The 27,297-nt window shown below is 40.6% G+C and overlaps 1 protein-coding gene across 1 annotated transcript in view; it reads left to right on the top strand.

Annotated features, from left to right (window-relative positions):
* The first annotated feature begins 4,341 nt into the window (after positions 1 to 4,341).
* Positions 4,342 to 27,297, top strand: part of dedd (death effector domain containing) — a 28,352-nt gene continuing 5,396 nt past the window's right edge. Inside the window, exons 1-4 of the mRNA XM_062052384.1 lie at positions 4,342 to 4,496; positions 6,087 to 6,681; positions 17,600 to 17,704; positions 21,475 to 21,579. Coding sequence (XP_061908368.1) covers positions 6,150 to 6,681; positions 17,600 to 17,704; positions 21,475 to 21,579 — 742 coding nt within the window. The 5' untranslated portion in view covers positions 4,342 to 4,496; positions 6,087 to 6,149. The remainder of the gene's footprint in view (positions 4,497 to 6,086; positions 6,682 to 17,599; positions 17,705 to 21,474; positions 21,580 to 27,297) is intronic.

The raw sequence follows: 27,297 nt of genomic DNA on the forward strand, positions 1-27,297 counted from the left end.
TAAAATGATCCCATGTTAATTAAAATGCAAAGTAAAGCCTATTTAATAGAAATATTATTTGTTACAACATTACGCCCCCCCTCCCCCGACACGGTGCGCCCCCTCCCTTTCCGTATCATGACTCTTTTTGGACGTCACCACATCAAAAAATCAACACAAGATTTCAAAACGGCCAAAACTGTCAGGTGCCCAGGGAAGAAAAAAGAGAAAAGAAGAGGAGAAACGAGAAAAGGACAGAGGTAGCAGGTAGGTAACGTTAGCCTACATGAAATTATTTGTCTGTTACAGAATGTGATAGTAACCTGGCTTTTTAGCATCAAGCTAATGTTACATGATTCGGCAATTGCTAATCAATAAATAGCTAGTTCTGTTTTAACGTCGGGTTAATATTGTGGAGGGGGCTAAATTGTTATGGAAAATAATAATGTAACATTAGGTAATTACAGTACTCCCTGGTGTACAGTCATTTGTAAGTCATTCTAGTTAATGCAATATTAAAAAGCACAAATAGAGAACTCTGTAGGATCCCCTTTTTTTGTAATATAGTTGTTAAAGTCATACTGGTTTGATATCTTGTTTTGTGCAGTGCCTTATTTATGTTGTATTTTTAATTTATTTTATGCAACTTGTTGACACGTTTTATTTTGTGTTTATGTATGTAAAAAATATTGTATTTCATATATTAATTTTTTATTTTTTGTATTCATTTATTTATCCATATTTTTTTTAATCTTAACTATTCTGATTTTTAATTTGCTTTCTTTAAGTAAAAAAAAAGGTCAAAGACAAAGCTATTCGGTTTCTTGTGAGTATATACACTTCACTGCCGATGTGGGGGGGCGCCACCTAAAATCTTGCCTAGGGCGCCAGATTGGTTAGGGCCGGGTCTGTGTTTAGCTGACTATTTATATCTGTGTGTGGCATTGCATTAGTCTTTTACAAGCTTCTCATCTTATTCTACACAATAAGATGGACGCTGGCCAACTTTGAATAATCCAAAAATTGTCAAAATTTCCTAACTTCCCGTGGTAAATTCCCGGAAAGTTTCCGGAAATTTACCGGAAACTTTCCACCCCTGGAGCCTATCCCAGCTGACTTTTGTTAGAATAATTATATATAAGTTATCACACAACTCTTATGCTTAAAGGCCGTTGCTCTAGTTATTATCTATTGTGCTCAAGCTGTACTTTTCTTTTCGTGCAAGGGCACACAACTTGTTATCTTCCACTGCAAGTTAGGAGTGGCCTCGCCGCAGATGTTTCTGTCTTTCAGCCTGCTAAACAACCAAGGATGGATCAGCACCTCAACGAAGATAAGGCGACAGCAGGCAGACAAAGCAGAGACAGGGCACAATCACAAGGCCCCCAGCACATTTCCGTTCGGAATAATCACGTATTGTGCGTACTGAGCTGCTCACATAATGTGTGACCCCTCCCTTTAGAAGCAGCCTCAGCCATGTAACTAGGGAACTCCAGAACTGAATAAATAGAGGAGCGCGGGGACTGTTCCTCAGAGCGTAGGGTGAGACTGTAACTGAGTGTGCAGCTCCATGCGTTCTCCACATTAGCAAAATTTAACTCTGCCTCTGCTTGATTCCTTGCTTCTTGTTCTGTTTAATAGATAGTTTGGTGCTTAAAACTGACAACTTTATTTATTTATTCATTTATTTCGGGACAGTACGATGAAACATTGCAAGTACATAAGACTTCTAGCCACAGGCTAACTTGCAACCCCTGTCCCTGGTTAGGCTTTTAAAGAAAAGTTGAGAAAAGTGGAAAAACACAACAAAAGGATTAAGACAAGTACAAAATAAAAATACATCAAAAATAATTGCATACTACACCCAGTTCTAGTGCTCACAGTTCTGATTTTCCTTAAGCCACTTTTTCAGTTTTGTGGAGAAAAATGTCATGTCCCGCTGTGACTTGAACTCCAGTGGCAAAGAGTTCCACAGACGTGAGGCCTTCACTGAGTGGTCAGCCACCTTTTCACTCTACAGCTCCCACCGACTACACCCTCACTACTGTACCTTTGTATTTATTTACACATCGCACCAGGGGCTAATCCATTACTTCAAAATAGCTTTAAAAAATGAGAAATGTATAAAATGATCCAAACTCATCATGTTATATTTTTGGGTAATATGGCAGTGATGATGCTTCATTGGTCTTTGGTCAAATATTTTTAGTTTTTGTTTATATAATGACAACAGGGGCTTCACTACACATGTTGTGGCCTGTCCCCAGAGCCTGAAACAATTAATATTTCTGTTTATGGTTTTAGTCATTTTTATAATAACATTTAATAACATATTAAACAAGACTGAGGACTGACAGGACGCATGTAGACGTCACGACCAACCGTCGGTGTTCACACCTATGGAATATTTATATTGACCCGCTGGGTCAAGTGCGGCCCGCCGACGTTTTCAAATTGACCCGTTTTATATTCAACCATGTACATTTTTACTGGGAAAGTATTTGACTTGTATACAAGAATTCCTACTTTGGGCCTGCAACCAACTAACGGGGGAAGACTGGCGCTCTACATCACGATGTGCATTTCTCTACCCAACCACTAGATGGCGGTATTTTCTAAAGCAACCACAACTCTTGTTGAGCTTCCTGTGTCAGCTGGGATAGACCCCCAACTCCCCCATCATGACCCTGAACAAGATAAGGGCAATTTTGTATTATTATTTTTTTACATAATACATCTGTTATGCCGTTCTGTATGGTTATATATATATATATATATATATATATATATATATATATATATATATATATATATATATATATATATATATATATATATATATATATATATATATATATATATATATATATATATATATATATATATGTGTGTGTGTGTGTGTGTGTGTGTGTGTGTATATGCATATGTGTATATCCAATTGCTTGCATGAAAATAGATTCACAGATAGAGCTATTTTAAACACATTAAGTCCTTGACTGTAAATAGTAGTCCTCTAACAGTGCAGGGGATGCACAGGTAGTTGTGCGTGGGGGCCGACAGTGTAATATAATCACTCTTGTAGTGCTAATGCTGTACATGACGGACCACATAGTCATTTGCAACAAAGTCAGAGGTCAAGCGTCTACATTTAGCCCTGTTGTCAGTGGAAGGATACTCATTGCCCTGCGACAGTGTAGCATGACTCTTTTTAAACTGTAAAAGATTCAAATACAATTGCTTTATTTAAGAAATAACCAAATGTACTTTTTATTTTGCCTATTATGCTATTGTTTAATGAATACTATTTTTTTCCAAGCTAGTTAGTGCCATGCAGTCCTCAAAGAACATCAGGAACCAATAACAATTTGCATATGTGGTATTTGACAGTCTTATTAGTTACCTGAAAACTACAGCGAAAATATAAAAATAAAGATTATTAGTGCTGGTATTGATAATATTAATAAATAATTTCAACAATAATAATGATCAGTTTTTTGTTTTTTCCCTCTTGAAAAACCTATCTAGTCCACTAGGAGGCAGCAGTCTGCCTGTAAACCAATTGCCGGTCGCCAATTGATTCCGAGGAGTGAGTTAAAAAATGTCTTCATATGTTCTTAATCATGTTTTTTTTTTTACATATACTGGTAAAGAAACCAAGGCTTTAGATATTGCAACTGTTTATTTTAATTCATAAAATCTTCGTGTGTATTGGTTTTGTCCCTTTCAATAAAGTTGTATCATTCATAAAAGAGGCGGAGCTTGAGGACGAAGAACGCAAAAGGCCAGGGCGGAAATGAGTGCTACTGTAAACAGGAAGTACATTTTTTTTCACATCTTAGTAAGCCAGTTAACACTTTAAATATTTAAAAACATTATTTTGAATCATAAAATGTTGTTGTGTTTCGGCGTATTGTTTTGTCACTGTCAATTAAGTTGTATTATTCAAAAAGAAAGAGGCGGAGCTTGAGGATGAAGAACTTTGAAGGCCAGGGCGGAAATGAACGATACTGTAAACAGGAAGTTCTTTTTTTTCCAATTTTAGTAAGCCAGTAAACATTTGAAATATTTCAAGTTTTGATTTTGAATCATAAAATGTTGTCACGTTTAGGCGTATTGTTTTGTCACTATTCAATAAAGTTGTATTATTAAAAAGAAAGAGGCGGAGCTTGAGGATAAAGAACTTTGAAGGCTAGGGCGGAAATGAACGATACTGTAAACAGGAAGTACTTTTTTCACATCTTAGTAAGCCAGTAAACCCTTTAAATATTTCAAGTTTTGATTCATAAAATGTTGTCGCGTTTAGGCTTATTGTTTTGTCACTGTCAATAAAGTTGTATTATTCAAAAGAAAGAGGCGGAGCTTGCGGATGAAGAACTTTGAAGGCCAGGGCGGAAATGAACGCTACTGTAAACAGGAAGTACTTTCATTTTATCTTAAAGTCCAGGTGGTGTCTGCTTAAGGGCCTAAAAGGCAGCAAAACCAGCCCAACTCCTGCTAAATAGGCGCCGTACCACCAAGTAAGAGTCTTGTTACGTTTATATTCATCCATCATTGTGTGGTAAATGAAAAACGCGTTTCTGTGTCCACGAAGAAGCCTCGCAGTGACGCGTCGAGCTAGTTTAGCGTTAGCCGTGTCGGTGTCTGCACGGTGTGAGGAGAACTCCTCGCGGAATGCAAACAATGTCATATATAAATGTTTCGTTGAAAAGTCAAAGTCAACTAATTCTGGTTCGCTACTTTACGTGGAACATCGCTTGGTTTAGCTGTGCAGCGACGGCGCGCTTTACGTTAGCTGGACTCTGCAACTAACCAGCACGCAAGTCACCATCCTGGCGAATATTGCACATTTTCATTGTTTTTACACTGCAAATCATCTTTTTTTCAGTGTGGACAGTAACCGGATATGTTGTTTAAAATCAACCAACTATTGTTCATTGTCACGATATCGTTTATTAGCAGCACGTTTCCATATTTAACGTTATTAGAATAGAATAGAGTTTTATTGTCATTATTACAGTGAACAGGTTCAAAGAACTACGAAATTGGAGCAGATCCCCTAAGGTGCATACACAATAATTTAGTTATATAAATAGTAAAAAAGAAGATATGTATCTGTATATTATCCACACACATGCATATATCCATACATATGCACATATATACATATACCTACACACTTATATATATATATATATATATATATATATATATATATATATATATATATATATATATATATATATATATATACATACAAATATGTATATAGATATATACACATATATACATACATATATATATATACACATACATACATGCATATATATATATATATATATATATATATATATATATATATATATATATATATACACACATACATATATATATATACACATACATATATATATACATATACACATACATATATATATACATATACACATACATACATACCTATATATATATATATATATATATATATATATATATATATACACATACATATATATATATATACATATACACATACATACATATACATATATACACATACATATACATACATACATATATATATATACACATACATATACATACACATATATACATACATATACACATGTATGTGTGCATATACACGTACATACACATACATTTATTTATATATATATATATACACCGTATTTTTCGGATTATAAATCACTCCGGAGTATAAATTGCACCGGCAGAAAATGCATAATAAAGAAGGAAAAAAACATATATAAGTCGCATTTTCGGGGGAAATGTATTTATGTTGAAAAGCCACCAAAATAGGAGCGCAAGACAAGAAGTAAAACACTACACACAGGAAAACAGCAAAAAAGTCCAAATAAGTCAGGGTGTGATGTGACAGGTGGTGACAGTACACCTACTTTGAGACAAGAGCTATAGTGATGCATGCTTGGTTATGCTTTAATGTCATATCCAACAACGACTTTTTACTGTCAACTGAGTTTCATTTTTGAAGGATGTCTGCTGGTGGTGTGCCTCCGCAAAACATGTGCCTTGGCTCCAAAAAGGTTGAAAAACACTGCTCTAAGATAATTGTGTGCCACTCTTCCTAGCTTGTTACGTGGAGCAGGAGTTGGCGTTTTTGACAACTGCCGAGTCCCGTTTTGGCCCCTGAGATGACCTCGCAGCAGCCTCAACTCCACGGCGGGGGCCTTCATCACAACAACGACTCGGCGCATCACGCCCGGCCTCAGATTCAGGCCCACCCGCTGGACTCCAACCACAGCGCCGGCGCCACCGCCGGCCGCACGGACAACCGAGCTCTCCCGCGCCGGCCGGGATGCTCCCCGACCGGCGGCGTCTCCGCCTGCTTTGTCAACTCCAGCATATCCAGAGGGTCCAGGAGCTTCGAGCCCTGGCCCGAGGAGGCGGTGGACAAGTCGCACGGTTTGAACTCCCTGCACCGCATGTTCGACATAGTCGGGGCCCAGCTCACGCACCGGGACGTTCGGGTGCTGTCTTTTTTGTTCGTGGACGTGATCGACGAGTACGAGCGCGGCGGCATCAGGAGCGGGAGGGATTTCTTGTTGGCCTTGGAGCGCCAGGGTCGCTGCGACGAGACCAACTTTCAACACGTGCTCCAGCTCCTGAGGATTATCACTCGCCATGACCTGTTGCCTTATGTCACGCTGAAGAGACGGCAGGCTGGTGAGTTTCCTCCTCCTACTGTCTGCAAATCCTGCAAACTGCACCTTTTTCTCTTGGGCACACGCATATTTATACAACTTATCGAGTCATGTTGGATAATATGGTTAGGACCGGATCCAAGGAGGATCAGGTGAGCTTTATTGGATCTGCCACTTATTGGCTATTGTTTACTGACTGCTGATTAGCTACGTGATTGGCTGTTCTTCCCCTCATACTCAGTGGCCTAGTGGTTAGAGCAGGGGTCAGCAACCTTTTTGAAAGCAAGAGCTACTTCTTGGGTAGTGATTAATGCGAAGGGCTACCAGTTTGATACACACTTCAATAAATTGCCAGAAATAGCCAATTTGCTCAATTTACCTTTAACTCTATGTTATTATTAATAATTCATGATATTTACACTTAATTGAATGGTTTAAAAGAGGAGAAAACACGGAAAAAAATGACAATTAAATTTTGAAACATAGTTTATCTTCAATTTCGACTCTCTAAAATTCAAAATTCAAGGGAAAAAAAGAAGAGAAAAACGAGCTAATTCGAATCTTTTTGAAAAAATTAAAAAAATAATTTATGGAACGTCATTAGTATTTTTTCCTGATTAAGATTAATTTTAGAATTTTGATGACATGTTTTAAATAGGTTAAAATCCAATCTGCACTTTGTTAGAATATATAACAAATTGGACCAAGCTATATTTCTAACAAAGACAAATAATTATTTCTTCTAGATTTTCCAGAGCAAAAATTTTCAAAGAAATTCAAAAGACTTTGAAATAAGATTTAAATTTGATTCTACAGATTTTCTAGATTTGCCAGAATATTTTTTTTGAATTTTAATCATAAGTTTGAAGAAATATTTCACAAATATTCTTCGTCGAAAAAACAGAAGCTAAAATGAAGAATTAAATTAAAATGTATTTATTATTCTTTACAATAAAAAAAATAAATTTACTTGAACATTGATTGAAATTGTCAGGAAAGAAGAGGAAGGAAATTAAAAGGTATATGTGTTTAAAAATCCTAAAATCATTTTTAAGGTTGTATTTTTTCTCTAAAATTGTCTTTCTGAAAGTTATAAGAAGCAAAGTAAAAAAATAATGAATTTATTTAAACAAGTGAAGACCAAGTCTTTAAAATATTTTTTTGGATTTTCAAATTCTATTTGAGTTTTGTCTCTCTTAGAATTAAAAATGTCGGGCAAAGCGAGACCAGCTTGCTAGTAAATAAATAACATTTAAAAAATAGAGGCAGCTCACTGGTAAGTGCTGCTATGTGAGCTATTTTTAGAACAGGCCAGCGGGCTACTCATCTGGTCCTTACGGACGACCTGGTGCCCGCGGGCACCGCGTTGGTGACCCCTGGGTTAGAGTGTCCGCCCTGAGATGGGTAGGTCGTGAGTTCAAACCCCGGCCGAGTCATACCAAAGACTATAAAAATGGGAGCCATTACCTCCCTGCTTGGCACTCAGCATCAAGGCTTGGAATTGGGGGTTAAATCACCAAAAAATGATTCCCGGGTGCGACCACCGCTGCTGCTCACTGCTCCCCTCACCTCCCAGGGGGTGATCAAGGGGATGGGTCAAATGCAGAGGACACATTTCACCACACCTAGTGTGTGTGTGACAATCATTGCTACTTTAACTTTTAACTTTAACTCAAAAAACAGGGTTTGTACTAGGGGTGTAACGGTACCACGTTAAACCCAGATTCCGAACTAACAAAGGTCTTAACTCATTCTCTTTCTATGCCACATCAATGTGGTATGCGCTCTAGGGATGCAAATTATCGATTATTTCATTAATTGATAGTTGATAACCTTATCGATCGATCATCGATTAGTTGATAAAGCGGCGTTTTCCCCCCATCTGAGATTTCCCCTCAATAAGGTACAAAATCAAAATCAAAATTTTGCTGGTATAAAATACAAAGGACATTGTATTCCCTAATCAAATGTTTATTTGATACAAAAGTAAGTCATCTTTGTAACATGAGGAATATAATATAAAGTGCACTTTAGTCTTGTCACACATGCAAGACTTGGTAGTGGCAGCAGCCATAATAGCTAGCTTTATTTTATATAATCCCTCTTGAACTGGGAAAGGTGCCTAATGCCTATCTGTCAACTTGAAAAAATACAAGGAAGACATCCCTGAAAATTGTAACAGCAGGCAGCAAATAAGTAAGCCTGTTGGCTGTTGCAGTCTGCTGCAGAACTTCACCTTTGGACTCAGGTGAGGCTGACAAGAACTGAAGTGAAAAAACATGTCACTCACTCACTACTGTAAAGACAAGAAAAATAAAGTAACATCAAGTGCACAACATGCACAATGCACATCTTAGTCTGTCTCACAAACTATTAGAAGGCTAGCAGCCTGCAAGCTGCAACATTAATTGAATCCCTCTTGAACTGGGAAAAGTGCCTATATGACAGTCAACTTGAAAAAATATAAGGCAGACATCCCTGAAATTGTAAGTAACAGCAAAATAAGTAAACCTAAGCCTGCTGCAGAAGAACAGTCATTGATTCAACTTAACATTTGGGCTCAAGTGAGGCTGACAGAAGAACTGAATGAAAAACATGTCACTGCATAAAATAAAATAAAGTGCATGCACTATGCCCATCTTAGTTTGTCTCTCACAAACTATTAGTGTAAACATTAATGTAATAATCAGTCAGCTTGAAACAGGCTGACAACAACTTCAAGTAAACATTCCTGAAAGACAATGGTGATCGTGATAGTAAAATATTAAGCAAGCCAAGTTTAGCCAACCCTGGCTACAACAATCAACTTAATATTTAGATCATCAGGCAGGTGGACAATTGAAATTTTAACAAAGGGAAAAGTCACATTTTAGAGAAGGCTCTCTGCCTCATACATGTAACATGGCCCATGGGTACAATTGCTTATTCATGCGGGTTGTTATTGTTTCTCGAGAAGGGATTTGGTAGTCTGGCTCACAATAGTTCATCAACTCACGAAACCCCTTGCCATCCACAATGCTTATAGGCAGCATATCCTTTTCAACCATGTTGCAAATCCTCTGGGTGATGCCCTCTGCCCGTGCGTCATCACACACCGCTTTTCTTTTGGAAAACGCTTCGGCGACGGAGGGCTGGCCTGGCCGTGCTCCGCCTCCACTCTCTCCTCCAAGCACAGCGGCATGTAAACTTTTTAGGTGGTAATTTAACGAACTGGTTGAATTGTTGTACTTCAAAACAGCCTTACATATTTTGCACGTTGCATCGTCCTCTTTTAGGGTGAAATGTTCCCACACAGCACTTCTCTTGCGTCGCTTCATGTTTGTTTTTCTTCTCTCGCATGTGGACTCTCATGTGTACAGCGGACATGTAGGGCTGGTCACGTGATGGTGTTGCTGCTTGGAAAAAGTACAATAAGCAACAACTCCCTCGTGTGGACTAGCGAGGTATAAACTCAGCATTACCTTCACACAGAAAACCACCGCACCGACCGTGACAGAACGGAATTGTCAATTAATTGAAATCGTTAATTTTAATCGGGTAATTTCTTAACGGCAATTAATCGAAAATCGATTAATTGTTAACATCCCTAATGCGCTCCCAACAGGTATAAAAGAAAGGGCATCTCTATCCTCCTTGAAAACCGCAATAAAAGTTCACCTCCAGGCAGTTACAACCCTAAACTAACACCCTCCCCGGATTGCTAATAATTAAATGTAAACAATCAAATGCAGATACTTTTTCTTATGCCTTCTGATCTCTCTCTCTCTCTCTCTCTCTCTCTCTCTCTCTCTCCATGTCCACTACTTGATGTCCATATCCCCCCCCCCCCTCCACACCCCTGATTGTAAATAATTCAATGTGATTATCTTGTGTGATGACTGTATTATGATGATAGTATATATATGATAGTATATATCTGTATCATGAATCAATTTAAGTGGACCCCGACTTAAACAAGTTGAAAAACTTATTCGGGTTTTACCATTTAGTGGTCAATTGTACGGAATATGTACTTCACTGTGCAACCTACTAATTAAGTCTCAATCAATCAATCAAACACAAAAATTTGGTTCGGTACGTACCTCGGTTTAGAGGTCACGGATCGGTTCATTTTCGGTACAGTAAGAAAACAACAATATGTAAATGTTTTGGTTATTGACCAAATTTGCAAAATCTTCCACCAAAAATATTTTTCTTAGTGTAATATTTGATGTGAAGTAATGTTATTATCAATAATTCATAATAACATTGATTTTGATTCAATATTATGTTTTGAGCAATGACAGTTTGAAAGAAATAAAAAACAGCTTTCTTTTTAGTCAACATTGCAACTTTTTCTAAATTACATTTCACCTTTAAGCTTTTTTATTTCACTTTTGTTATGTTTTTGTTTATTTTAATAGTATTTTCAGAATGTGTCGTGGGCCTTTAAAACATTAGCTGTGGGCCGCAAATGGCCTCCGGGGGCACACTTTTGACACCCCTGCTATAGATAATAACAAATAAAATGTGATAAATCTATGGATAAAAAGCAGAGCCTGGCGACGCATGCACGTTTATCATAACTCTCTCTCTCTCTCTCTCTCTCTCTCTCTCTCTCTGTCCCTCCCTCACCAATGCTGCTGTTTGTTTTGTTTTTAACCCCTTCTTAACCCTGAACGTACATTGAACAGGCATGTGATTTTTCCGTCTAAAGTCGGAATTCCGTGTTTTTTAATCTCGGGGGGGGGGGGGATGATCTCCCGTTTTTCCGTTTTTTTTCCGACCCTAAATCAAGATTCGAGACGTAGTTTACATTACGCCGTAGTTGATTGGTCGATTTGTTCCTTGTGACCAATCAGGACATCTGTTATGAATGATGACGTTAACGTCATCATTCATAATGGTTATTACCGCCATTTTCCATATGTAAACAATGTCGGTTCTCGAGAGAAAGGACGCTTTACGAGTAAAAGAAATTGATAAACATGTCAAAAATAAGTTTCGACGGGACTGGATGGAAAGGGAAATCACTGATACTGTTGGGGAGAAGGAAGTTACGACTTTGTTCTTTGATTTTATTCGGAAAATCGATCGTCCCGGAAAGGTTTTGTGCACGTGGTGTCATGATAATATTGACTATGGATCACGAGGTTTCAAGGCTTTGGAAGTACATGCGGAACGCCAAAAACATATGAAACAACTTGAAGCAAGGAAAACCAACTTTTCACTAGCTGGTACTTTTGGATGTCAACCGAAAGTGACATGGAGAGGAAAGATCCACCCACACAACCCACTTCAGTTGCAGACAGGGTTGTTAATAATGAGGTAAGCTAAAAAATATATTTGCTTGCGAAATACACATGTTTGTTTTAAATATGAACCAATTATTGCTTAGCGAAATATAAATGGGTTTTTCTAAAAAATAAAAAGCCACGTAAAAATATATTATGAAATTACAGAAATTCAAAGAGTCGCATTATTGAATCCAGTTAACAATTTATTTGAAATAAATTTGCAAATAATACAATTTTGTAATATTAAATTCTTATGTAGTCTCTTGAAACTATTGTCAGTGGTGTAACAATCTTGAAGGTCAATATTTTCACACTTGTTTCATGCAATATGTCAGTGTCCTCACATTATTATTATTTCCTATTTTCAAATATGAGTAAACAATACTACACATGTTTAATTATTTTCATAAATGTATATCCTATTTTGGCGAAAAGAATGAAATGTTTACATTACATGAACTAAAGTAATGTGGTAAAACTGTAAATAAAGTGTAGATAATATCACTGATCAATGTGACACCTGTGGATGTGAAATGAACACAAGATGTAAATATTAGTGACTAAATACTGTTGGGACTGAACCATATACAGTCATTCATTAGGATCATTGGGTTATGTATGTTCTATTAATGATGTTTTCATGTCTTTAAACACTAAAATATTTTCTTCAAATGGTGCTGTCTTTGTTAATTTTAGCATGTTAAATTGGTGAAAAACCAGGATCTGGACCTGGCTGGGGGCCTTCGTCCCCCAGCCCCTACGGAAGTTTTTTCAGTCTTTTTCATTGTGGTCAAATCACATGCCTGATTGAAAACACACGCAACCCTAACTCAAAATGCCGGACATTTGAGGTATTTAAGAAACTCCGCCCTGACAGCTCCGCAAAAGAGGACGTATGGTCAGTCTATCGTAGCCCGGTCGTTGTTAGCATGCTGTGTGTTGCGCCTCGGTGTGCATTGTTTACACAACGTGCGTTACGCTACTTAATATGTACGTGTGGAAACTCGTTCGGTACACCTCCGAACCGAACCGGAACCCCCGTACCGAAACGGTTCAATACAAATGCACGTACCGTTACACCCCTAGTTTGTACACATCCAATTCTCTTGAATGTATACCGTAATTTCCGGACTATAAGGCGCACCTGACTATAAGCCGCACCAGCTAAATTTAGGGGAAAATACAGATTGATCCATATATAAGCCGCACCCGACTATAAGCCGCAGGGTTTTGATGTGTAATTAGCGTAGTATATAGGGGTTCCTGCTACCACGGAGGGGATTGTCGGGACAGAGATGACTGTTTGGGAACGCAAAGCGTCCCATTTATTAAAAATAAATCTTTCAATCATTCAATCAAACTTTCACATCTTTGACATGGCGAACAGCATTCGTGCAGAGTACAAATAATACAACGCTGCAAAGTAATACAAAGTGCTCGCCTGTACGTTATCAAAATAACCAGCCTACTACCGGTATATGAAAAGTCAGTCTTTAATCATTGTGTCATCGTCTTCCTCCTGCGTACTAAAACCACCGAAATCCTCTTCGTCGGTGTCGGAGAAGAACAGGCCGTATATAAGCCGCACCCTTGTATAAGCCGCAGGGACCAGAACGAGGGGAAAAAGTAGCGGCTTATAGTCCGGAAATTACGGTATCTACCGTATTTTCTGGAGCATAGGGCACACCAGATTATAAGGCGCACTGCCGATGAGCGGGTCTATTTTCATACAAAAGGCGCACCGGATTATAAGGCGCATTAAGTTAAAGTAGCAATGATTGTCACACACACACACACTAGGTGTGGTGAAATGTTTCCTCTGCATTTGAACCCATCCCCTTGTCCACCCCCCGGGAGGTGAGGGGAGCAGTGGGTGGCAACGGTGGCCGCGCCCGGGAATCATTTTTGGTGATTTAACCTCCAATTCCAAGCCTTGATGCTGAGTGCCAAGCAGGGAGGTAATGGCTCCCATTTTTATAGTCTTTGGTATGACTCGGCCGGGGTTTGAACTCACGACCTACCCATCTCAGGGCGGAAACTCTAACCACTAGGCCACTGAGCAGGTTAAAGGAGTCATATTATGATTTTTTTCTAAAAGTAAAAGACTTCCTTGTGGTCTACATAACATGTAATGGTGGTTCTTTGCTCAAAATGTTGCATAGATGATGTTTTACACATCTTCAAGTCGCTTTCTGACAGTCGCTTCAGGATGCACCGTTTTGTGGGCGGCCTTATTTACGTGCCTCCACTTCGACAGCGTCTTCTCCCCGTCATCTTTGTTGTAGCGGTGTAGCGTGCAAGGACGGGAGTGGAAGAAGTGTCAAAAGATGGCGCTAACTGTTTTAATGACATTCAGACTTTACTTCAATCAATAACGGAGCAGCATCTCCTCATCCGTGGCTCACTAGTGCAACAACAACACAGGAAATGTGTCCCGTGAAAAACCGTCCGACCGGAACTCTCTAATAACTAAAGTTCCTTGGGTGAATAATGTAAACTCACCACACCGGTATGTTTTTAGCGCTTCCATAGCGAGATATAAGTGAGAACTTTACGCTACTAAGTTTATATTAGAAATGGCAACAGCGGAGGATGAATGTCACATAACAAGAGGATAGAGAAAAAGAAGAAGCTTATCCACTACGGTATCAGCACGGACTACAGTGCACAAATTTTCAGGACTTATGCAGATCCCAAATACACATCAGCAGGCACCAGAAGGTAAGAAAAGTTAGTTTTGCATAATATTGTGAAACAAAACACCAGATATGTCTGCTAATGGGTGCCATTGTGTGGTCCTTATACACACACCATAGTAATACTGGTATCTCTGACTACGGTAGCCGTAATGGGCCGACAATCCATCAAGCGGTGCGGCTTCAAAGTTGTACTAATAAGATGTTTGAGTGCCGTGTGTAATGTTCTTTTTTTTCAATGGAACATTTTAAAGTTTTGGTGTTGTTTACTGGCGTCATATACACATATCTCTTATGTTTCGCTGCCATTTTATCATTACACTATGTACCAAATAAAATGTATTCGAGGTCTGTTAGCACAACCAGAATGATTCCGTACATTCGGCCCACCAGGTTATAAGGCGCACTGTCAATTTTTGTGAAAATGAAAGGATTTTAAGTGCGCCTTATAGCCCGAAAAATACGTTAGTCTAAAATCTATATTGCAATACATATTGCAGCCTCCCATATTATTTGTTCATATAGAACCATTTCAAAACAAAAACTCCTAATTTGGCTGCTGAAGTTTGTGCTAACATTGCATCATTTCCAGTTGTATTTTTTTCCTCAAAACTATTATTAATCGACTTGATAATTTCCTGTTAATATCTGGTTACTCTCTCTTGTGAGATCATTTATCGGATCACAATTTTAATCAGACGACAACACATGATGGCGGTGTAATTAGGGCCGGGCGATAAGGCTGGAAACTGTATCACGATGTATCGATAATTATTGATATTTTTGTGACTTATCCAAAATAAGGACCGGGAGGGAAAAAAAATGTAATGCAATTAAATGATCCCCGTGGCTATTAAGGCAGAAAGGAAAGGAAATGTCTACACAAGCATGGAAAACAATGTAAACATTGCAGTGTTTCCCATAAACTGCCAAGATACCTGTGGCGGTGGGGGCGTGGCTATGGGCGTGGTCAACATGACATCATCGAGTAATTTGCATAATTTACTACAATGATATGATTTTCTCTAAAAAGGCTAAAAAAATGTATACTTACTAATTAATAATAACAGTTTTGTTTTAAACGTCCATCCATCCATCCATCCATTTTACAATATAATTACAACACTTTATGTACATATTTATATACAGATTTGAACAATAAGTTATTCACTGAAATATATTTATTAATTGTGGTTCTTACAAAAAATATATCTTATAAAATATAAAAGCTAAAATGTCTCTTAAAGCTCTGCCCCTTTAATTAGTGCATACTAAATAATTTAACTTTAGCCTACTACTACAAGCATATTATTTACCAGCAACATAAAGTGAAACAGGTGTCCTGCCACAGTCAGTAACAAATAAACAGAAAACAGTAGTGGTCAAATACAAATAAGGCAACAAGAGAAGTATCCTACACTTCTCTTTTGTAAAGTAAATGTGAACAGCCTATATGGGCATCTACATCTACTATATGATTTGCCTGAGAAGCTGGACAGGACAAAAATAAAATAAAATATTTTTAATTATTTCGTGGCGGGCCGCCACAAATAAATGAATGTGTGGGAAACACTGCATTGAACACTTAATAATAAGCTCTTAAAATAAAGGTGCCAAAATCAGGAATATGTAAGAAATGCTTCATCAAGTGTAAGAAAATAGTGCAAAGTGTGAAAATGTAAACATAGAGAAACTTGTTAACTATTTCCTAGTGGCAGGAAGTTACAGCTGTGCTCTAAAGGGTGAGCGCGGCTAAGGTGGTGTGGTATTAGCGGTCTTGCCTTGCATCATGTACACACCACATTGGTCTGACTACGGTCCCTTGGAAAGCATCCATAAAAATGACCAGGTGACTTTTCCTCTTGGATCCACAATTTCTTCATTTTGACTTCCTCTTCTCACTCCATGCAAAGAATCAACCGCCAAACAAGAAGATGGCGCAACCAAACGTGATAGTTGATACTGTTACCTGATTGGCTGTTAGCGTGCCACGCCCACTGATCAGTGATCACTTCCTGCGTTGCTCGGTTGCCAGAGAGCGAGTGACTTTGTTCACGCAACCAACCTTGCTTCCATACTTCACCTTTCTTCCGACAAAAGTTTTATCGAACGCATTTTTCATAGATGTCGATGACGTGTCTATGGCGATACACACTATATTGCCAAAAGTATTTGCCCACCCATCCAAATGATCATAATCGGGTGTCCTAATCACTTGGCCCGGGCCACAGGTGTATAAAATCAAGCACTCAGTCATGGAGACTGTTTCTAACCTTGTTCCTGGTGGGAACAGTTTGGAGCGGGCCCCTTCCTCTTCCAACATGACTGTGCACCAGTGCACAAAGCAAGGTCCATAAATACATGGATAACAGAGTCTGCTGTGGATGAACTTGACTGGCCTGCACAGAGTCCTGACCTGAACCCGATAGAACACCTCTGGGAGGAATTAGAACGGAGACTGAGAGCCAGGCACATCAGTGTGTGACCTCACCAATGCGCTTTTGGAAGAACGGTGGAAAATTGCTATAAAGACACTCCGCAACCTTGTGGACAGCCTTCCCGGAAGAGGTGAAGCTGTAATAGCTGCAAAAGGTCATATTGAACCCTATGGGTTAGGAATGGGATGGCACTTCAGGTGGCCAAATACTTTTAGTTTTTTGCCCAGCTCTAGTCAATAGTGTCAAATAAATAAACAGGCAAAAACTACTATTGGCTCTGATTTAATTAAGTTATGTTCTTAAAGTCCTTCTGTGTCCAGGTGCTAATTCCCTGAGTTTGTAAAAAGTATTAAATATCATTTCATCAGCACATAATGATACTGTTGGATGGTAGCTAGTAGAGACGGCGGCTGTAATGCTGGGCAGGAAGCAGCAGAGGGCAGTAGTGACATCTTGTCCTTCATTAGTTCCTGGACGTGCTCTTCTAACATGAATGTAAATAGTGTTGTCACATGACTTGTGTGCGCCAGTGTGCCCAGATCCTGTGGACAAGTACCTGGAGGAGACGTCGGTGCGCTACATCTCACCAAGAGGAGCCATGAAGAGCAGGGAAAGTGTGCCTCACAGGATGCCAGGCAAGTCTACTTCTCTTTTCATCCTGACCACACGTACGCAGTGTCCCCATCCCATATTGATATCAGAGATCGGTACGATATCGGCAAATATTGGACATTGTAAAATCTCTGATATAAGCTCGGATACAAGCAGTCCTGCAGCCAGTTAATGTCCTCCAAGTCGTAGTCCATTACGTTTAATAAGTCCATTAGAAAAATAGCTTTGATTTATTTTCTGGGGCATCGATTAATCATTTAATGAGTGTTAGTCCTAAAATATAGATCAAATAAAAGAATGTATAAAAGAAGGTCAAACAAGTTCAATAGAAGGCAAAATAAGGTAAATAAATAAGTCAATAAAAGGTTCAAGAAGATAAATTAAAAGTGAAATGTTTATTAAAAAGTTAAATAGAAGGTAAATTCAAGGTAAAATTAGGTAAATAGCATTTAAAGCAAGTTTAATAAAAGGTACAATAAGGTAAATCAAATGTAAAATAAGATAAAGCAAGTTAAATAGAAGGTGAACCAGGATAGATTAAAAAAAAGTTAAATAGAAGGTGAATAAAAAGTAAAAGAATGTAAAAAAAAAAAAAAAAAAAAAAGGGAAATAAGAACTCAAATAAGTTTGATAAGGGGTAAAAAAAATTACAAGTTAAATAGAAGTTAAGACAAAAGATAAATAAAAAGTAAAATAAGGTCATTAAAATGTAAAAGAAGGTCAAACAAGTTAATTATTAGGTAAAATAAAGTAAATTAGTTCAATAGAAGGTAAAAGAAGACTAATAAAAGGTCAAATAAGCTAAATAAAATGTCAACAATGTACAACAAGTTCAATAGAAGGTAAAAGAGGTACAATGATGTTTTTAAAAGTACCGCAAATACAAGGTAAATGAAAGGTATAATAAGTTAAATAAAAGTTAAAAGAAGGTAAAACAAGTTCAATAGAAGGCAAAAATAAGGTAAAAGAAGGTAAATAAGTAAATAAAAGGTTAAAGTAGGTCAATTCAAAGTAAAAGGTTTATTAAAAAGTTAAATAGAAGGTTAATTCAAAGTAAAATTAGGTAAATAACGTTTAAAGCAAGTTTAATAAAAGGTACAATAAGGTAGATAAAAGGTAGAAGAAAGTCAATAAAATTCAAAATAAGGTAAAGCAAGTTAAATAGAAGGTAAAACAGGGTATAAAAAAAAAGTTACATAGAAGGTAAATAAAAAGTAAAAGAAGTTAAATAAGGGGTAAAAAAAATGACAAGTTAAATAGAAGGTAAGACAAAAAATAAATAAAAAGTAAAATAAGGTCATTAAAATGTAAAAGAAGGTAAAACAAGTTAATTATAAGGTAAAATAAAGTAAATAAGTCCAATAGAAGGTAAAAGAAAACAAATAAAAGGTCAAATAAGCTAAATAAAATGTAAACTAGGTAAAAGTTCAATAGAAGGTAAAAGAGGTACAATGATTTTTTAAAAAGTAAATACAAGGTAAATGAAAGGTGTAATAAGTTAAATAAAAGTTAAAAGAAGGTAAAACAAGTTCAATAGAAGGCAAAAATAAGGTAAATAAGTAAATAAAAGGTTAAAGTAGGTAAATTCAAAGTAAAAGGTTTATTAAAAAGTTAAATAGAAGGTTAATTCAAGGTAAAATTAGGTAAATAACATTTAAAGCAAGTTTAATAAAAGGTACAATAAGGTAGATAAAAGGTATGTGGGCTCTGTACCGAGGATGTCGTTGTGGCTTGTGCAGCCCTTTGAGACACTTGTGATTTAGGGCTATATAAATAAACATTGATTGATTGATTGAAAGTCAATAAAATGTAAAATAAGGTAAAGCAAGTTAAATAGAAGGTAAAACAGGGTACATAAAAAGTTAAACAGAAGGTAAATGAAAAGTAAAAGAATGTAAAAAAAAAAGGTCAATTGTCAAATAAGTTAAATAAGGGGTAAAAAAAATTACATGTTAAATAGTAGGTGAAACAAAAGATAAATAAAAACTGAAATAAGTAATTAAAATATAAAAGAAGGCAAAACAAGTTAATTTAAAGGTAAAAGAAAGTAAATAAGTTAAATAGAAGGTAAAAGAAGACAAATAAAAGGTAAAATAGGCTAAATAAAATGTAAACAAGGTACAACAAGTCAAATAGAAGGTAAAAGAAAAGATAAATAAAAATAAAATAAGTAATTAAAATGTAAAATAATTTCAAACAAGTTAAGTAAAAGGTGAAAGTTAAGTTAAATATAAGGTAAAAGAAGACATAAAAGGTAAAATAATCTAAATAAAATGTAAACCAAGGTAAAACAAGTTAAATAGAAGGTAAAGCAAAAGATATATAAAAATTTAAAGAAGGTAATTAAAACCTAAAAGAAAGTAAAACATGTTAAGTAAAAGGTAAAATAAAGTAAATAAGTTAAATAGAAGGTAAAGGAAGGTAAATAAAAGGTAAAATAAGATAAATATAAGGTAAAGGAGGTAAAATTATTATTTTTAAAGTAAATAGAAGTACACATTGATACTACAAAGTGTGTTTTAGCTGAGTACTCTATTAATGGAACAAACTAATGGATAAATGAAATCAAATAAAATAATAATAAAACAATGCACCACTTAGCACACAAGTCAAGGCATGTACAAAAGGTAAACATGGTACGCTCAACAATACTGCACAATTGTCAATATAAACAAGTATAGATGATTACAGTTGCATATTACTTACACATACAACGTCTCAGGGGCAGAAAGAATCGAGTAACAAACGTGTCCGCATCATTCCATTGACTGTGTCTTAAGTGCACCCTTTACTTAAAGAAGTCATACGTCTGTTCCACGTGGTTAATAATAAATAGGTGAGTGTCATTTCACTCCATTCAACCTGTTCTAACATTCTACAGAATACTACAAGTGTACGATTCAATATCAGCCAATACTCACATCTCCATTGGTGGTGTGGTGTGGGAGGTGATAACGTGGTACTGCTGTATCAAAGTAAAGAAGAGTGTGAAAATGGTGGTGTGGTGTGGGAGGTGATAACGTGGTACTGCTGTATCAAAGTAAAGAAGAGTGTGAAAATGGTGGTGTGGTGTGGGAGGTGATAACGTGGTACTGCTGTATCAAAGTAAAGAAGAGTGTGAAAATGGTGGTGTGGTGTGGGAGGTGATAACGTGGTACTGCTGTATCAAAGTAAAGACGAGTGTGAAAATGGTGGTGTGGTGTGGGAGGTGATAATGTGGTACTGCTGTATCAAAGTAAAGAAGAGAGTGAAAATGGTGGTGTCGTGTGGGAGGTGATAACGTGGTACTGCTGTATCAAAGTAAAGAAGAGTGTGAAAATGGTGGTGTGGTGTGGGAGGTGATAATGTGGTACTGCTGTATCAAAGTAAAGACGAGTGAAAATGGTGGTGTGGTGTGGGAGGTGATAACGTGGTACTGCTGTATCAAAGTAAAGAAGAGTGTGAAAATGGTGGTGTGGTGTGGGAGGTGATAACGTGGTACTGCTGTATCAAAGTAAAGAAGAGTGTGAAAATGGTGGTGTGGTGTGGGAGGTGATAACGTGGTACTGCTGTATCAAAGTAAAGACGAGTGAAAATGGTGGTGTGGTGTGGGAGGTGATAATGTGGTACTGCTGTATCAAAGTAAAGAAGAGTGTGAAAATGGTGGTGTGGTGTGGGAGGTGATAACGTGGTACTGCTGTATCAAAGTAAAGAAGAGTGTGAAAATGACGTGGTGTGGTGTGGGAGGTGATAACGTGGTACTGCTGTATCAAAGTAAAGAAGAGTGTGAAAATGGTGTGTTGTGTGCCAGCAGGTCCGTACGTCGGTCCGTCCCGCATGAAAGCAGCAGCTGCAGTACCAAACGGCAGCTGGAAGAGAAGCCATTCCTCCGCCGACTTCAGGGAGAAGCAAACGTGTGGTAAGCAGGAGTTTGATTGTAGAAGACAAACATTTGCTCCCCTAGGGAAGCCAAGTCCTCTGTTAGGACGTGGCCACTAGAAAACCTTCTTCAGGTGTTTAAAATGACACGCACACAAATGTTACTCAAGTCAGCCATTTGTCAGAAACATCCTGAAGTGCCATACCACGTCTAGCGATATCACAATACTTCATCTTTTTTGTTGCTTTTCTCACCTAGTGGTTAGAAGTAAGGGAAAGTGATGATAGCCATAGAAGAACTAGAACCTTTATTTAACCAGATAAGAAAACTACAACTCATTACAAATGTAGCAATTATACAGTACAGTGGAAACTTGATTGACGGACTTACCGGCATTTTCCAGAACAATAAGCCGCTACTTTTTTCCTACACTTTCCACCCCGCAGACTCGAGTCATGAATTTGATGACTTTGTACTGGACTTGACAAAATGTAAAGAGACTTTAACGTCAATGACTTGTGACTTCACTTGGACTTGAGCCTTTTGACTTGACAAGACTTGCTACTTTCCCCAAAACACAAAGATTAAAAAGTTATTCAGGAGCGCTCCGTATCTTTCATTGTGTACAAGTGTGTGTCTGTCAGCGTGTGTGTCTGTCAGCGTGTGTGTCTGTCAGCGTGTGTGTCTGTCAGCGTGTGTGTCTGTCAGCGTGTGTGTCTGTCAGCGTGTGTGTCTGTCAGCGTGTGTGTCTGTCAGCGTGTGTGTCTGTCAGCGCGTGTGTCTGTCAGCGTGTGTGTCTGTCAGCGTGTGTGTCTGTCAGCGCTTGTGTCTGTCAGCGTGTGTGTCTGTCAGCGCTTGTGTCTGTCAGCGCGTGTGTCTGTCAGCGCGTGTGTCTGTCAGCGCTTGTGTCTGTCAGCGTGTGTGTCTGTCAGCGTGTGTGTCTGTCAGCGCGTGTGTCTGTCAGCGCGTGTGTCTGTCAGCGCGTGTGTCTGTCAGCGTGTGTGTCTGTCAGCGTGTGTGTCTGTCAGCGTGTGTGTCGGTCAGCGTGTGTGTCTGTAAGCGCGTGTGTCTGTCAGCGCGTGTGTCTGTAAGCGCGTGTGTCTGTCAGCGCGTGTCTGTCAGCGCGTGTGTCTGTCAGCGCGTGTCTGTCAGCGTGTGTGTCTGTCAGCGTGTGTGTCTGTCAGCGTGTGTGTCTGTCAGCGCGTGTGTCTGTCAGCGTGTCTGTCAGCGTGTGTGTCTGTCAGCGTGTCTGTCAGCGTGTCTGTCAGCGTGTGTGTCTGTCAGCGTGTCTGTCAGCGTGTCTGTCAGCGTGTGTGTCTGTCAGCGTGTCTGTCAGCGTGTCTGTCAGCGCGTGTGTCTGTCAGCGCGTGTCTGTCAGCGCGTGTCTGTCAGCGCGTGTGTCTGTCAGCGTGTGTGTCTGTCAGCGCGTGTGTCTGTCAGCGCGTGTGTCTGTCAGCGCGTGTGTCTGTCAGCGCGTGTGTCTGTCAGCGTGTGTGTCTGTCAGCGTGTGTGTCTGTCAGCGTGTCTGTCAGCGTGTCTGTCAGCGTGTCTGTCAGCATGTCTGTCAGCGTGTCTGTCAGCGCGTGTGTCTGTCAGCGCGTGTGTCCGTCAGCGCGTGTGTCCGTCAGCGCGTGTGTCTGTCAGCGTGTGTGTCTGTCAGCGCGTGTGTCTGTCAGCGCGTGTGTCTGTCAGCGCGTGTGTCTGTCAGCGTGTGTGTCTGTCAGCGTGTGTGTCTGTCAGCGTGTCTGTCAGCGTGTCTGTCAGCATGTCTGTCAGCGTGTCTGTCAGCGCGTGTGTCTGTCAGCGCGTGTGTCCGTCAGCGCGTGTGTCCGTCAGCGCGTGTGTCTGTCAGCGTGTGTGTCTGTCAGCGCGTGTGTCTGTCAGCGCGTGTGTCCGTCAGCGCGTGTGTCTGTCAGCGTGTGTGTCTGTCAGCGCGTGTGTCTGTCAGCGCGTGTGTCTGTCAGCGTGTCTGTCAGCGCGTGTGTCTGTCAGCGTGTGTGTCTGTCAGCGTGTGTGTCTGTCAGCGTGTGTGTCTGTCAGCGCGTGTGTCTGTCAGCGTGTCTGTCAGCGCGTGTGTCTGTCAGCGTGTGTGTCTGTCAGCGTGTGTGTCTGTCAGCGTGTGTGTCTGTCAGCGTGTGTGTCTGTCAGCGTGTCTGTCAGCGCGTGTGTCTGTCAGCGCGTGTGTTTGTCAGCGTGTGTGTCTGTCAGCGTGTGTGTCTGTCAGCGCGTGTGTCTGTCAGCGTGTCTGTCAGCGCGTGTGTCTGTCAGCGTGTGTGTCTGTCAGCGCGCGTGTCTGTCAGCGTGTGTGTCTGTCAGCGCGTGTGTCTGTCAGCGTGTCTGTCAGCGTGTGTGTCAGCGTGTGTGTCAGCGTGTGTGTCTGTCAGCGTGTGTGTCTGTCAGCGTGTCTGTCAGCGCGTCTGTCAGCGTGTGTGTCTGTCAGCGTGTGTGTCTGTCAGCGCGTGTGTCTGTCAGCGCGTGTGTCTGTCAGCGTGTGTGTCTGTCAGCGTGTGTGTCCGTCAGCGCGTGTGTCCGTCAGCGCGTGTGTCCGTCAGCGCGTGTGTCCGTCAGCGCGTGTGTCTGTCAGCGCGTGTGTCAGCGTGTGTGTCAGCGTGTCTGTCAGCGCGTGTGTCTGTCAGCGCGTGTGTCTGTCAGCGTGTGTGTCTGTCAGCGTGTGTGTCTGTCAGCGTGTCTGTCAGCGCGTGTGTCTGTCAGCGCGTGTGTCTGTCAGCGTGTGTGTCTGTCAGCGTGTGTGTCTGTCAGCGTGTCTGTCGGCGCGTGTGTCTGTCAGCGTGTGTGTCTGTCAGCATGTCTGTCAGCGCGTGTGTCTGTCAGCGTGTGTGTCAGCGTGTCTGTCAGCGTGTCTGTCAGCGCGTGTGTCTGTCAGCGTGTGTGTCTGTCAGCGCGTGTGTCTGTCAGCGCGTGTGTCTGTCAGCGCGTGTGTCTGTCAGCGTGTGTGTCTGTCAGCGTGTGTGTCTGTCAGCGTGTCTGTCAGCGTGTCTGTCAGCGTGTCTGTCAGCATGTCTGTCAGCGTGTCTGTCAGCGCGTGTGTCTGTCAGCGCGTGTGTCCGTCAGCGCGTGTGTCCGTCAGCGCGTGTGTCTGTCAGCGTGTGTGTCTGTCAGCGCGTGTGTCTGTCAGCGCGTGTGTCTGTCAGCGCGTGTGTCTGTCAGCGTGTGTGTCTGTCAGCGTGTGTGTCTGTCAGCGTGTCTGTCAGCGTGTCTGTCAGCATGTCTGTCAGCGTGTCTGTCAGCGCGTGTGTCTGTCAGCGCGTGTGTCCGTCAGCGCGTGTGTCCGTCAGCGCGTGTGTCTGTCAGCGTGTGTGTCTGTCAGCGCGTGTGTCTGTCAGCGCGTGTGTCCGTCAGCGCGTGTGTCTGTCAGCGTGTGTGTCTGTCAGCGCGTGTGTCTGTCAGCGCGTGTGTCTGTCAGCGTGTCTGTCAGCGCGTGTGTCTGTCAGCGTGTGTGTCTGTCAGCGTGTGTGTCTGTCAGCGTGTGTGTCTGTCAGCGCGTGTGTCTGTCAGCGTGTCTGTCAGCGCGTGTGTCTGTCAGCGTGTGTGTCTGTCAGCGTGTGTGTCTGTCAGCGTGTGTGTCTGTCAGCGTGTGTGTCTGTCAGCGTGTCTGTCAGCGCGTGTGTCTGTCAGCGCGTGTGTTTGTCAGCGTGTGTGTCTGTCAGCGTGTGTGTCTGTCAGCGCGTGTGTCTGTCAGCGTGTCTGTCAGCGCGTGTGTCTGTCAGCGTGTGTGTCTGTCAGCGCGCGTGTCTGTCAGCGTGTGTGTCTGTCAGCGCGTGTGTCTGTCAGCGTGTCTGTCAGCGTGTGTGTCAGCGTGTGTGTCAGCGTGTGTGTCTGTCAGCGTGTGTGTCTGTCAGCGTGTCTGTCAGCGCGTCTGTCAGCGTGTGTGTCTGTCAGCGTGTGTGTCTGTCAGCGCGTGTGTCTGTCAGCGCGTGTGTCTGTCAGCGTGTGTGTCTGTCAGCGTGTGTGTCCGTCAGCGCGTGTGTCCGTCAGCGCGTGTGTCCGTCAGCGCGTGTGTCTGTCAGCGCGTGTGTCTGTCAGCGCGTGTGTCAGCGTGTGTGTCAGCGTGTCTGTCAGCGCGTGTGTCTGTCAGCGTGTGTGTCTGTCAGCGTGTGTGTCTGTCAGCGTGTCTGTCAGCGCGTGTGTCTGTCAGCGCGTGTGTCTGTCAGCGTGTGTGTCTGTCAGCGTGTGTGTCTGTCAGCGTGTCTGTCAGCGCGTGTGTCTGTCAGCGTGTGTGTCTGTCAGCATGTCTGTCAGCGCGTGTGTCTGTCAGCGTGTGTGTCAGCGTGTCTGTCAGCGTGTCTGTCAGCGCGTGTGTCTGTCAGCGTGTGTGTCTGTCAGCGTGTGTGTCTGTCAGCGCGTGTGTCTGTCAGCGTGTCTGTCAGCGTGTGTGTCTGTCAGCGTGTCTGTCTGTAAGCGTGTGTGTCTGTCAGTGTGTCTGTCAGCGCGTGTGTCTGTCAGCGTGTGTGTCTGTCAGCGTGTGTGTCTGTCAGCGTGTGTCTGTCAGCGTGTCTGTCAGCGCGTGTGTCTGTCAGCGTGTGTGTCTGTCAGCGTGTGTGTCTGTCAGCGTGTGTGTCTGTCAGCGCGTGTGTCTGTCAGCGTGTCTGTCAGCGCGTGTGTCTGTCAGCGTGTGTGTCTGTCAGCGTGTGTCTGTCAGCGTGTGTGTTGCCTGTCAATACAGCATACAATCAAATTAGATCCACGTTGTTTTCATCCCACAGCATTCATCCAATCAAATTGCAGGACAACCAAGGAAGAAGAGCTGTCAATCAACGTGGCAGTGAGAAAAAATGATACCAAAGATAGTTTTGTTCGGGTATAAAAACTACGAGTCGGTCAACAAAAAAGGGATTACAGTATGTCAAACATGCGGTTCAAAGATTACAGACGGAGACGCCACAACTTCCAACTTTGTTCCACATTTGAAGTCGCACAAAGAAGGGTAAGTTTGGAATGTAAGCTAACGTTTATTGGCTAAGTAACGTAACTTTTATTTGTTGTGTAGTTCAATCAGTGAGGCTGCAAACTCACTGCTAACGTTATAAGTAGGGCTGCAACAACTAATCGATTACATCGATTATTAAAATAGTTGCCGATTAAAATTAGTCATCGAATCGTTGGCTCTATGCTATGCGCAGTTTTTTTTTAATTTTTTTTTTAATTTATTTTATTTTATTTTTTTTAATAAACCTTTATTTACAAACTGCAACATTTACAAACAGCTGAGAAACAATAATCAAAATAAGTATGGTGCCAGTATGCTGATTTTTTTTCAATAAAATACTGTATAGGATAGAAATGTAGTTTGTCTATTTCATCCGATTATTAATCGAAGTAATAATCGACAGATTAATCGATGATCAAACTAATCGTTAGTTGCAGCCCTACTTATAACGTTATTGCAAACACGGCAATCTGTTGCGTCCACTGCAGTTCGTTACCTTATTCATACTTTTTGTTAGGTGATTTTTTTTAAGCAGGGTTGCATGAGGTACCCACACATAAACGTTACGTTAGTCCATGTATCACACACAGTAACGTAGTCAAATAAAGGTCAGTTAAAATGTACACTATATTAAGAATATGTGTACATATTGCATAGGACCCTGAATATAAAAAGTACAATTCTGTTCATTGTTATGTTCATGTATTTGTTATGTTTTTCACGTGTACGCACACGTACATCAACACACATCCAGTATGAGATGAGATAAGGTAAGAACAGGATAGAAAGTGCAGTGGAACTAGTTCCAA

Source organism: Entelurus aequoreus, linkage group LG07 (assembly GCF_033978785.1).
Source record: "Entelurus aequoreus isolate RoL-2023_Sb linkage group LG07, RoL_Eaeq_v1.1, whole genome shotgun sequence".
Classification (NCBI taxonomy): domain Eukaryota; kingdom Metazoa; phylum Chordata; class Actinopteri; order Syngnathiformes; family Syngnathidae; genus Entelurus; species Entelurus aequoreus.